The sequence below is a fragment of the Haemaphysalis longicornis genome, unplaced genomic scaffold (assembly GCF_048455015.1).
Source record: "Haemaphysalis longicornis isolate Haplotype H1 unplaced genomic scaffold, Haemaphysalis longicornis Haplotype H1 scaffold_2, whole genome shotgun sequence".
Classification (NCBI taxonomy): domain Eukaryota; kingdom Metazoa; phylum Arthropoda; class Arachnida; order Ixodida; family Ixodidae; genus Haemaphysalis; species Haemaphysalis longicornis.
Window position 1 is genome coordinate 161922494 of NW_027526295.1, and position 12419 is coordinate 161934912.

At 46.6% G+C, this 12419-nt stretch overlaps 1 protein-coding gene across 2 annotated transcripts in view; it reads right to left on the minus strand.

The window, feature by feature from the left end:
• Positions 1 to 219: 219 nt before the first annotated feature.
• Positions 220 to 12419, minus strand: part of LOC144169410 (uncharacterized) — a 31498-nt gene continuing 19298 nt past the window's right edge. For both annotated transcript variants that reach the window (XM_077698539.1, XM_077698540.1), the window contains exons 7-10: positions 11876 to 11923; positions 10566 to 10601; positions 3596 to 3752; positions 220 to 1567 (exon numbers count right to left, since the gene is read on the minus strand). In XM_077698539.1, the coding sequence (XP_077554665.1) occupies positions 1560 to 1567; positions 3596 to 3752; positions 10566 to 10601; positions 11876 to 11923 (249 nt within the window). In that variant the 3' untranslated portion in view covers positions 220 to 1559. The remainder of the gene's footprint in view (positions 1568 to 3595; positions 3753 to 10565; positions 10602 to 11875; positions 11924 to 12419) is intronic.

The following is a 12419-nucleotide window of genomic DNA, read 5'->3' on the forward strand; positions in this document are numbered from 1 at the left end:
CCAGATTTATGAAAAGGCTGTCAAAAAACGAGCCCGACCTTCCCACTACTCCACAAATGACTTCACGACGCTGGCAGCGTTGCGTGGTGTTTTTGTAAGGAAGCCTGCAAATTCATTTGTTGTAGGAAGAGGAGGGGTTGAATGATCGGCTCCCAACTAATGAACAGGCATCCGTTGAGGAATCGTTTGACAGTACTGCGGGAAAAAATCCAATGTTGATTCGATTGCATCACACGTTTATTACTATAAAGGGCTCAACTGACAACACTTCGCTTCTGCGGGAAAGTTTAAACCAAACATCCAGCCTGCTCTTTCAAGGAGCCATGAAGAGAAAATGCAAGTTGGTTTTATTCGAAAGATTTCGTGTTTTATAGTGCCCCCAGCGCTTGTCCGGATACAAACGGTGCTTTATTCACTGAGAAATTAAACAATTTAGGTTAAAATTTTGATTTTCCCGCTCAATCGTGCGTTTTCGTGGTCCCAAATGACATCACAGGAACCGACCGCTCTGCAGCCTAGAGTGCCTTCATTCACGCATCCGCCGTACAGGGTAGAGACACGTATACGCTGGCGCCGCCATTTTAGGTTGCTCGCTCGCCGCCGAAGCAAGTCATTGTGTCAAAACCGCGCTAAAATTATCGCCGCAACGCGGTTTACTGAAGAAGTTTGAATCATATTGTCTGTTTCGCGTTGCTAGGTCTCGTGGGAAACGAAAAGAATAACGCGTTGAGCCCGTTGGCCCAATTGCGGCGGCACGGGACCGTTCAAAGGTTGTCTCCACCCTGTACAGCGGTGTTGGTTTTTTCCCGCGTTTCTTTACGTTCCGTAACCTAGATGCTTGCCACCATACGCTTGCCACCAAACGCTTGCCACCATACCGTGGCAAGCGTTTGGTTTGTTTTTGCCCGCATTTAAACCTGGCTTGTTTTTGTTCTGGGAGAAAATATTCGTTCCCTGAAACAGTGCTCGCTCGACAAATGGGGTCACGTAAGACACCGTTGCTTGCGTCAATCGGCCAGTGTCGTCTGAGACAACCCCAAGCCCCGAAGTGCTGTGCAGCTAAACCAAGAATGTTGTGCGCAGTACGAACAGCAGAACGCATCAGTACTTCTATGTTTACATGTGCTTTCGTAACTTCCACTGTTTGTCCCATCATTCTTATTGCTTTGTAAAGAATGTGCCCTAAATTTAAGCGCAAATCGCTCGTTCGTCTAGTTTGTAAGCTCTACCTAATTTGCGTCTGCTTCTGCCAGCCTCCGCCAATCGCAGAGCTTAGCTCATGTGACATCATAGGTTCTGTTGCGGGAAATGAGCTGGTGGGTCGCATGACCATTCCCGTTTTTCCTAATTATGTAGCTTATTTGAGCAAAGTTTACGTTAAAAGTGGTGTCAGTATGATTCTAACGCGACAATCTTTTGAATGAACCAAACTTGTGTTTTCTCTTCATGGCTCCTTTCAGGACTGCTTGTAAAATTGTGTAGTGATGTTTTCCATGCCGCACGATCTCGGTTACATGTTATCCGGGTTACGGTCGCTTTTTGTAGACCAAGAGTAAGGTCTAGTCGGCTGGAAAGATAAACAAAGAAAGGTTAGAGAATAGGTTACCAGTTATTTCGAGTCCTCTTTCACACACACTTTTACTTTTGGCTCTCACCTGGCTAATTCTTCCAGGGAGTACGGATAATGTCACTCATTGAAACTATCCTAACAGAAAAAAGTGTTTTTCAGCATGGCGAAAGAAGAACATCATGTATTTGCCACAGCACCATGCGGCTGACAAAGTCGTCATTATACCTGTCTACCAAGCACAGATCAAGTACTGTGCTCAGCTCTCTAAATGTATAGCTTGTTGGGCAATACATCAACGAAGAGGCTCCGTCCCTCTAGCATTTCCTCTCCAGTTCATGATAGCATATTGATTGATTGATTGATTGATTGATTGATTGATTGATTGATTGATTGATTGATTGATTGATTGATTGATTGATTGATTGTGAGGTTTAACGCGCCGGCGCTACACAGGCGACGAGGTGCGCCGCAGTGGAGGGCTCCGGATCAATTTTGACCACCCGGGGATCTTTAACGTGCGCCTTTAACGTGCAGGGATCTTTAACGTTTTCGCTTTTCGCCTCCATCAGAAAAGTGGCCACCGCGGCCGGGAATCGAACCCACGTCCTAGGGCCGTGGTAACACTAATGATTTAATTAGTCCTTGAAAACTATTAAAAATACAACGTCGCCACCGCAATGACCGCATCATTTTGGTGGATTATTACCTCCATCACCGCCACAACATCATCATCAATTTGATAGCGTTCCCCATTAGCCAGGATAAAAGCCTTTATTGGCCACTTTTACCCGGTTCTGTCATCCGTGTTGGCCGAGACCTTTCCGTATTGGAGATTTTTCCCATATCGTCCCGGGGTCTTTTGTGCTGCCTCCACTGGCCTCCTTGAGTATGTAGAACAACGGAAGTATATCTATTGCGATGACACCGACGCACCGACGGTGAAGAATCTGAATAACCACTATCTAGGGCGAATTTTATTACGCGCTATGGCTACCAAAAATCTATTCGTGATCTTCGTTCCGTTTCCTATGATTTCAGGGTTGAAAGTTCTAAAAGCATTACCTAAATATCACCACAGGTTTTCTTCCTCGTGACCATTGAGGCAGATAAAATTATTCATGGCGCCTTTCTTTGCAACACGCATCAAACGAACCTCAATGGCACGCGTGAAAGCCTGGGTTATAGCGTAGATGGCTGAAGAATTTATAAAAGTTAAGTTTATATATTTATTTAACTTGGCCGTGCAATTATTTTTACTTGTGCATGGAACTGCACAGTGGGCTTGCCAGGGGTCACGCATTTTGTATACATAGAGGAAGAGACACAATAAAAAAGTTGTTGCTTCGTTTCAACGATTGGGATCTTGGCACACCCTAACTAAAGCGTAGTGTATACCTTCTACTTCCCGAAAGGTCGTTTTCAACAATGAAGACGCATCCCATCCGAGTCATAAGTGTACAATGGTACAAAGGCGCATGACCATGGCAAAGGTTCAATCTGAGGTCGAGGCTACAAAAAAACTTTAGCTAGACTGTTAGAATCGTAGCAAATAGAGTGACGATTCCATCACGGATAACCCATTAGGTACAAATTTTCTGCTTGTTTTTAAATATTTTTAAACAGAATACTTTCGTTTACAATCTCCTTTTAGATGTCCCTGGTAGGCTGCCCCCGCCTTAACCGGAATGATTTACGTGAACGCAAGCCCGTGCCATCGGTATCGCTCAGACCAATCCTGTCCCAACTGCCTCAGTACGCACGCAAATGCTGAGCACGTCCTTTTCACCTGTTCGGCTGCCCAACAGCCCCCTCATTACCATAACACTCCTACTCCCAACTGACGGGTGCATGTGGTTGAAGTTGGCGGCCTTCATCGACGAGCTGACCAACCTCCGCCCAGAAACCTCTAAACGTTGCAAAGTAGAGCTGGTCATCCAATTACCGTGGCATCATCGCGAACATAGACGAATTTCTTGCAGGTCGTGCAAGGGGATACTGCTAGCAAAAATGAGCGAAAAAGCTTACGGTACAGGAGGTCTTCGATCGTAGTCGCCAGTTCATTCAGGACGTACTTTAAAACAGGCACAGCATTGCCCACTGCACACAGGAATCCAACCACGGCGGAGGCCAGTCTGAAGATCAAGTCTCCGGGGCTCGAGCCAAAGAGTTCAGTCAGGAGGCACTGCGGGTAAAGGCGACATACTTATGAGTTTTTCGATTTTGTTATTGGTAGCTTCAGTTCCCGCTATAAAGCGGGTTGATCTTTTCGGAGATAATTGATTGGGATCGGTACCCTTCCGGGTAGCACAGGGACGAGGGACAATATGAGACCACATGCTAATGCAACTCTAAGCGTTTGAGGCTACGAGGTGTTGTAAAGAACAGTGAAACAAAATACACTAAGTAATTTTTGAGAGAGTTCTCACCTCTTTAACAAGCGACAATTTAATTAAACGGACAGTAACCATTAGGTGGGATGTCTAAGATAGAGGAAGCATCATCTCTGAAGACGCACGAAGTCACCTCCAAATGGAACGCCCCGACGTGGTTTCCGGCGGCCCTGGGCCAATTCTCTGGTTTGTCGGAATAATCGGATATGGGTGGTTTAAACAATCTGAACGTAGTTTTTTGCATGGCTGGAGCAGATAACTGCAGCAGATTTTGTTTTCTGATTTGTTCTTGTTGTGTCTCGCGCCGCTCGTAACAGTGCAAGACCACCTTTTGCTTCTTTTCTTGTTGTTCTGCTTCTTGTCACCCTATCTTCGACGGTCTTTTGAAGCCGGGGTCGTTGATATTTTTGTAAAAGTAATTCCGATGGGAAGTTTTAATTAATGCTCATTTGTGTACTTACTTTCTACTGAACAATTTTGACATGTAGCAGCCATGCCAAGAGTGCTAGGAGTTTGGGGCTCTCTTGCTTATACATATTTCGTGTTCATGCTATTGCCTAATGGCAGAAATGCTTTTTCAGTGGTTTGTAAAAAGGGTTTCAAAAAATAGTTATGCGAAAAAGGCGGCGTGGAAATCCTTCCCAAGTTAGTGTAGGTACTTTGAGGGCCAAGTAACATGTTGTTCGGGACTACTACAAAGTAAAAGAATTGCTGAGGACTCTTAAGCATAGTTTCGTAGGCTGACACCACGAAGATGTTGTTTTTTGGTGGGTTTGTTAATCGGAATTCAACGGAATTGCTAATAGTACTTGTTGCAACATCATTACCGATGCTGTCACGACACCGCCTCCACTGGAAGAGAAATCATTTTAATGAACGTGATATAATGGGTTCAGAAGCTGCGGCGAGATTTCTGGTGCAGGCAACAAACGGTTCACCGCATATTAACAGGAACAAGCCGTTCGCCTCTCGTGCGATCAATGGAATCAGGTGATCAAATGTACGTGAACTCAAGCATGAAAACAACTTGTTCCCTCTTCAAACACCTGCTTGAACCTAGCCGCTCAAAAACCGAGCAAAATCATCCTCCTGCCCCCGCAATTCGCAGTTTTCCGAGCAGAAATGAGAAATCAATAGGCAAAGTCCGTTCACTGTATGCGTCCTCACGGTAGGCAACTATCCTATCCCGCCCTACAAAGCTCCCAAGAACGATGACCTCGAAGCTGACACAATGGAAAAATAGGTAAGACGAGCCCTTCTCAAACAACGCCCTGGGTCAGCACCTAGGCCGCACGGCGTCACAACCAATATTGCTTCGAAATCTAGATGGTAATTCCCTTTCGACTATCACGGCGTATTTTAACTAGTTTTGGCAACGCGGCTTATTGCCCCGTCCTGGAAGCACGCTAAAGTTACCCTCATTACCATGTCCGAGAAATCAATGTCCATCAAACACCTCAGACCCATTTTCCTGACTTCATACATGGCCAAAGTACTGAATCATATCAAAATAGTCCACCTCACCTCTCATCTTAACTCATCATGCGCCCTTTAACCTTTCATGATCGGCTTCCGACAGCGACTATCCACTCAGCACATTCTGCTTCAATTACAACGAGAAAAACAACTCTACGCCCGTACAGTAGACACCGCGGAGATCCTGGCCCTTGATTTGACCAAGGCGTTCTATATGACATCGCAAACAGCGCTATTTCACAGGTTCGCATCTATCAGTCCAGGCGGACGCATATACAACTACATCTGTGATTTCTTGACAGACCGTTAGGCTTTCATCCGAATTGGTCATGTTATATTGAGTACCATATATCTTTCATACATGGGCACACTGCAAAATGCAGTGTTAAAATAATTGCTTTTTAATCTGGCGACACTAAATAGTCCGAGAAAGCTCGAACAGATGCCTCACCGGTATTTCAGCCTACATACCATTGCATAAAACCTACAACTTGCAACCCAGACAATCGCGGAAGAAGCCAAACTTCTTGGACTGATCACCGAAGATGAGGAATCGTAACTTTTACTCATGTAACCGAGACGTGGCACTAAAACATCACCCAATATTAGAATCTCCATTGATAGTCACCGGATTCCAGCGGTAGCCACGCTCAAGGTGCTATGCTCATACAGCAAAACAAGGCAAACACACAAGTCGTCGCGCAGCTTATCAAGATCATCGCTCAGACTATCGGACTTACAAAACGTATCACCATTCAGCGTCAGGGCTTACGATAGGAGGAGAGCCTACGCTTGATCCAAGCCTTTGTCGTAAGCATGACAACGTACTCTCTTCCTTACCTCCACGCCAGCGCTACTTAACTTGCAAAAACCATTTGCCTCATTAGGAAAGCTCACAAAGCGGCGCTACAACTGCCCCTGCACGCATCCACTCTCGGATTCGATCATCCAGAGGGCAAAACACGGCAGAAAAGCTGGTAGAAGCGCAGCTTTCTGCTCAAGGAACCCGCCCAGCGACTACAACGCGCAGGGTTCCACATTCTTGACAGACATTGCTTCACTATGCCGACACGCTGAGTCCAAAAAGTCTCAGTTCCGCATGCACCCATGCTTAACTCTGAAGTTCGGCTTCTACCCCGCAATATGCATCCAACATATAATGTGTCCCGAAGAAGACCAATGGTTGGGGTATTGGAGAAACATCTTCCAATCCACCCATTTATCTACTACGTGGACGCTGATGGATACCGCCACCGTGGTGCATATGCCACAGCCGTGCTCAACAGGCTCGACCCCCGCCCAACAACTCCCTCACGGTGAACATCCCCATCCCTAAGAGACAGACGGGGCTACATTAGCGCTACCACTGTCACGCATTCCAATCCCCACAATTTTATTCTCAGATTCCCAAACGGCCATGCGAAAACTCGCTCGTGGCGTGATCTCGTGACTCGCCTTCGGAAGTTTGGCTCGTAATTACTCAACCTCCATATAAAACTAATGTCAGCCTCGGCTCATCCCGGCCTCTTGGGAAATGAGGCAGCCCACAATGTGCTCGATGACTCACCGTCCGAGCAGGCCCTACACTCTAAGAGGAAATCGAGGGTTTTCTCCCCCAGACCAGCGAGCTTCCCCCGTTAGCTAATTACACGTAGCGCCCTCTGTACGGCCTCTACGAAACACCGAAACGGGGGAGGAAATATTCTCCCCTGTCGTCTGCAATCTGCCGTCGACGCTGACGCCGAAAACGAAACCATTCATCCTGGCACGGTGGCTTTCGCCGATCGGGCGCATACGACGACTATGAGCAACACCTCCCCTGCAGCGTGCTGCTTGCTTGTTTTCTCGCTGCCTTTTTTTTTATTATTACCATGTGCACGCAACGCTAACGCACGGCTCACCAGCCGTGTGTTTGAAGCACATTCTTTGGTTACCGCTGCATGCTTGCTGTGGGCGACTCACCTGCGCCCTGTTCAACGTTACCACTGCATTTGTGGACGTTTTATACTGACGCCCAAGGGTAAAAGAGGTCAGCGATGATAGCAAACTGCCCCTTTTTTCGTCAACGAGCACGGACCGCAGCATATTGACGCATCAGTTACCAACAACGAAAGGCCCCCTTTCGGTAACATTAGTACACTCTAGTAACATCTTGGCTGAATGGTTGCCAGACCAGCGGTGCGCTCTACGCTAAAAGAGCGAAGGCGAGGCAATGAGTGTCATTACCCAAGCATACCTGCCGTACTGTTTCGTGAAACGTTTTTTTCTTCTTTGAGATATTTTACTGCTTCTTACAAAACGACAAATTAATAAAAGTTTGTAATTGCACGGGTTACATTTGATGAAATGACAAAACCCACCTAAGGCTCACGCACTGCCGTGGGTTATCGAAACAAGCAACAAGGAACAAGCTCATTGCTCCTATCTGCATTCTCGGCGATCAGGGTTATAAATACTTTGTGGCCGTTTCAATGTTTAGTTGTGGCTTGTGATCATGCGGATTTGTGAAAAGTGTTCGATATGTGGTGGTGTATACGTGTATATGATTGCGATGTTGTGTGTTAAATGTATTGTGCGTTGGCAGTGCCTTTAATGAAGTGTATGTCGCTGTGTTGTGCTATGTTTCTTCCCAATATGTGCCCGCCCACATGCGGCCTCCGTGATGTTGGCAATAATAATATAGGTTATCCATAAAGGAAACCAAGGAAACGCCTTGGTGTTAGTACTGATGGTGATGCTTAGTAGCTGCCCCTCCCCACCCCTACTTTTTTTTGCGTCATCTATTGGTCATTTTAAAACGTTTACGACTGCTTTAGTTCGAGCACGCTAGAGAGCGAGCATTGTCATCTCCTCGCTCGGACGGATGCGACAGGACGCATACGTTTTTCGTGTTGCCTGCATTGCCTTTCCGCTTAGATTTACGATTGCAGACGATCCGCGTTTTGGTGCATCGGTTGTAGCATGGTAAGACGACTAACAACTGGTTGTTCTCAAAGGCCACATTGGATGCTTGTGATCTCGTGTGCGGTTGGTGCTCGGTAGGTCATTTCTTGGTTATTTTAGCGCATTTTAAGCGCACACAACCACAGTAACCTGCCTATTTGTACTTCGATCCTCAAACCGATCAGCTCGCTAGGCCTTTCTCGCATGACAAGCCTTGCTCGGGTGACGCTGCCAGGGGAGGAACGCTCCTCCATTAGCTCACAAAAGGGGGAAATCTTCCTCCACTCCTAGGGGGAGAAACGTGCTCCTCCCTCTTAAAGGGAGAATTTTTCTACCTCTTAGGGAGCAATATTTGATACATTCCTGTTTCACCCTTAAGGGAGAAACTACCACACCCTTTTTTCTTATAGTGTAGCTTCATTCCCTCTCATGGGGCCACGTACGCGAGGTATAGACTGATAACGCACCAAGACATAGTCAATCATTAATTAACACATTGCCCTCTGCAAGTTTCCCCGGGCCCTTGCTCATCTTGAACTCAGCTACGTCCTGGAGCGATCACGGAGACTCCTTCAGATTAAACTCTCCCTTGCCGAGCGGTGCTTCACCACATCCACCTCTGCTTCTACCCCTCTCCGAATTGTCCCACGTATGGCACGCGCCCCATTGCACCCGAACTCTTGTGGGGCTGCGGTAATGACTTTTTGCCAGCACTTTTTTTTGACGAGGGGTGGGCAAGGACGCTGGGTAACTCTGACCTGGCGACAGAAATCTGCCTCCTGACAGGGCTCTGCTAGTCGCCGCCAGGCTGAAGCTTGCGGCCACCACGATTTCCTAACGGTGCTTCGACCCCTAAATGGTTCTCTCTGTATCTGGTGCAGACGCTTTCTTGCTTTTTTTTGGTGCACACGCTCTGGGCCTTCTGCATACAATGTGAATTGAGGGCGCCCCAGAGATTAGCTGTGTTGTGGACGTTTTTGCGGTCGCTAGCAGGGTGGCCCTTTTGCGGACGCTGGCCTCGTGAGTAGTGTCGCCAACCTAGCGAGGGAAGACGTACGCGTTAAAATAACAGTTAAACCAGCTATTCCGGTACTATTCTTTGACCAATGAACATTTATTCAACTGTTCTCTGCACCGTACTTTGTTGAGTGCGAGTGCTTGTTGGTGTTCCGCTTGTAAGCTGTCTCATTGTTTGTGACGTATATATGCAAATCTTAGCAACGTTTAGATGGTGGGTATTTGGTAATGGTTCATAAGAGGACAAAGAAAACACACGGGACATTCCAAAAAACACTCACTATGCGCTTGCTCTTGTCTTGTGGGTTTTCTTCGTCTTATGTGAAGTCATACCAGTTAAACATGAACGCGAATCTTCTACGAATAAAACTTTAGTTGTAGTCAGCACTTCGCGCAGTCTTCATTGCTTTACGCTTCCTTGTCTTAGTGCTTTGCAAGACTTTTGAAAATGTTTTTTTTTTTTTGAACTAGCCCACAGAGCCATTTCCACCAAGCTCACCCACCCACACCAGTCTGCCTGCGCATGTGAATAACCCTGAAATTGACTGTTCCCGCTTAATATTTGGGCATGCGCTTGAACTCTGTTGCCCGTGGTCACGGTGTGTTTGGGATTCACTGCGAGTGAAAAGCTATGGGCCAGACGTACTGGGCACGCCTGCAGTAACATAGACTTCGTCCGCGTTCTTATATCAACGTTTTGGCCATGGCAAATGGCCTAAAGCGACCCTGCAACACTTCCAATCCACGCTTTCTTTCTTTCTTTGGCTTTCTTTGTAAAGTGGCTATCCAATGCGTTCATTGCGGGAACTGATGGAAATCCGGCCATTAGCCACGACACCGCTGCAATGACGTAATTTAGAGGTGAAGAACGCCATGACCGGAAAAGACAGAAAAGTCTTTTGACCACGTTTCTAACTTATATGGCGGGCATACAGCAGTAACATTTGGTTACGGTACTTTGCTACCCGCTAATATAAGTACTGGATGTGTGTTGACTACGTTCTGCAAGAATTTAACATTTCATAAAAAGTTGAAGAAAGTGTTGGACGGCCCCTCTCAGCACGTGCATGTTGGTTCCCCCTCAGTGAACATCGGGTTTTATGGAAGCCGCGAGACAGTTTTTTTTTAAAGGCTGCGGATCGTTTGGGGAGGAAAATAGGGATTCTTACCGCTAGCGCTTTGATCAGCTGAAGCACGAGTCCATCCTGCAAAAAAAGAACACATTCACTTATTCAAAAATGGTTTGATATAATATTTCTGGGAAAAAGAGTTATAGCGCAGCACATCAATCCTTGGGCAGTTTTCAGATTGCTGAACGGTGCCATTATTTTTCTTTTTTTATACAAAGGGAAGGTTAATCCAAAAGCACTTTTCATCTAGTGATGCCAATAATTGCGCGTGTCGTCTTCCTATACCCTCCACATGCTGAGAAACTTGAACCCTTGAGGAGGCTTGAGTTCTCGCCGTTTCCAGACGCAGACATTTGCGAAGAACGAACCGCGGGAGCAAACACCACCGTCTGCACTTTTGCGTCCCTGCCATTTGCTGAAGCATTCAGACGTATTGCGAAAGTTATCGATCTTATGGTGTGGCGACTTAGCTATGATTTATTTGTGCGTACATACATAGTACCGATTTCTAGTGGAATTGTAACAGGAGCAGGCAGGATCAAGCAGCATATATGAAATATCAATATAACTGATGCGTCAACGAGGAGACATGAAAAAGATTGTCCCGGAGTAGTAACTTTATTGGTATGCATGGTACATGATGCACAGAGCATTACCATTTGGAATATTCTTTTTTATTTATTTCGGTAATGACTGTCATGTTCCTAGAACTACATAACTTGTCCGTCTTTCCCGTGCAATTAACGCAAGCCATTAGTGATTTGTTGATAGCGCTTTCACGAAATGTGTAAATATTTTAGACTGCAGCAGCTTTTTCCGGCACTGAATTACAACACCAAAATAGTATGCAAGAAAACGCGTACTTCTAGTATCAGCCAAGTTACCATTAAAATTCTCATTAAAAATAATTAGATGAGCTCCACCGAGTGGGAAATCTGCTGAAGCAGCGGAGCTGTGGTTCCCTTGTGTTGCTTCGAACGTCAACGGGTGCTGGTCCGAAGACGGCAGCGCCGTCGCCGCGGAAATTCTGCGGTTCGCAGAAAGGAACCAGCAGCTAAAATGTCAGCGGTGGGAGGCTACCTACCCTAGCGGCAGGGACAGGAACCCGCTTCTCCGTGACCACTGCGCCCTCTATTGCTGGCTCTAGCAGCCGGTTTCTGCAACGCCTGCGGCGGCGTGACCAGGGCACCTTCTATCAATGGGTACGGGATCGCGCTCCTACCCCTGCGTTCCGCACGACCTACAGCAGACTTGCGAAGAGGGACGACCTACAATATGTCCGCTGTTAAAGTATTACTCGCGGTAACGTAGGGGAAATGCGCCACAAATGTTTGTGCGCCATTACTTACGGTTGCCAGTTTGCCTTCTTCGCAGAGAAGCAGGGAGTTGTCCAGGCACTGCAAAAGAATGGTTTTGTTCATCCTAGCATCTTATTCAACATCTGTCTACCAAAAAGCGTGTATCAAATGCTAGCCACTGCTATGAGTATGTTCGAGGTACAAATAGGTTCTGGTTGTTGCAGCCCGCAGATATCTCTTTGGTCGCATCCTTACTAGACAGGCTGGCATTGATACTAGTATTTTTTGTGAGCAATAACTAGCGCAGTATTTCTAATACAGGGGTGTAGGTGTACCGCTTAAGCACTCAGGAGTAGCGTTGGTAGCGTTAAAGAAGCTTACACAGCTCAAAAGTGAGGGGGGGAACGTCAGAGTGTCCAGCTATTTAATTCCCTTTTGATAACCGCCGTTTCCAGGTGTACTACTTCCTGCGTCAAAATTGATATCTATTTAGCCGAAATAGACCATGCCTATTCGGCGAACCGGACCACATGATAATGTGCAGAATGATTCTGTGGACCACATCACACGGTAATGTTCAGCTCTATTCTGCGGA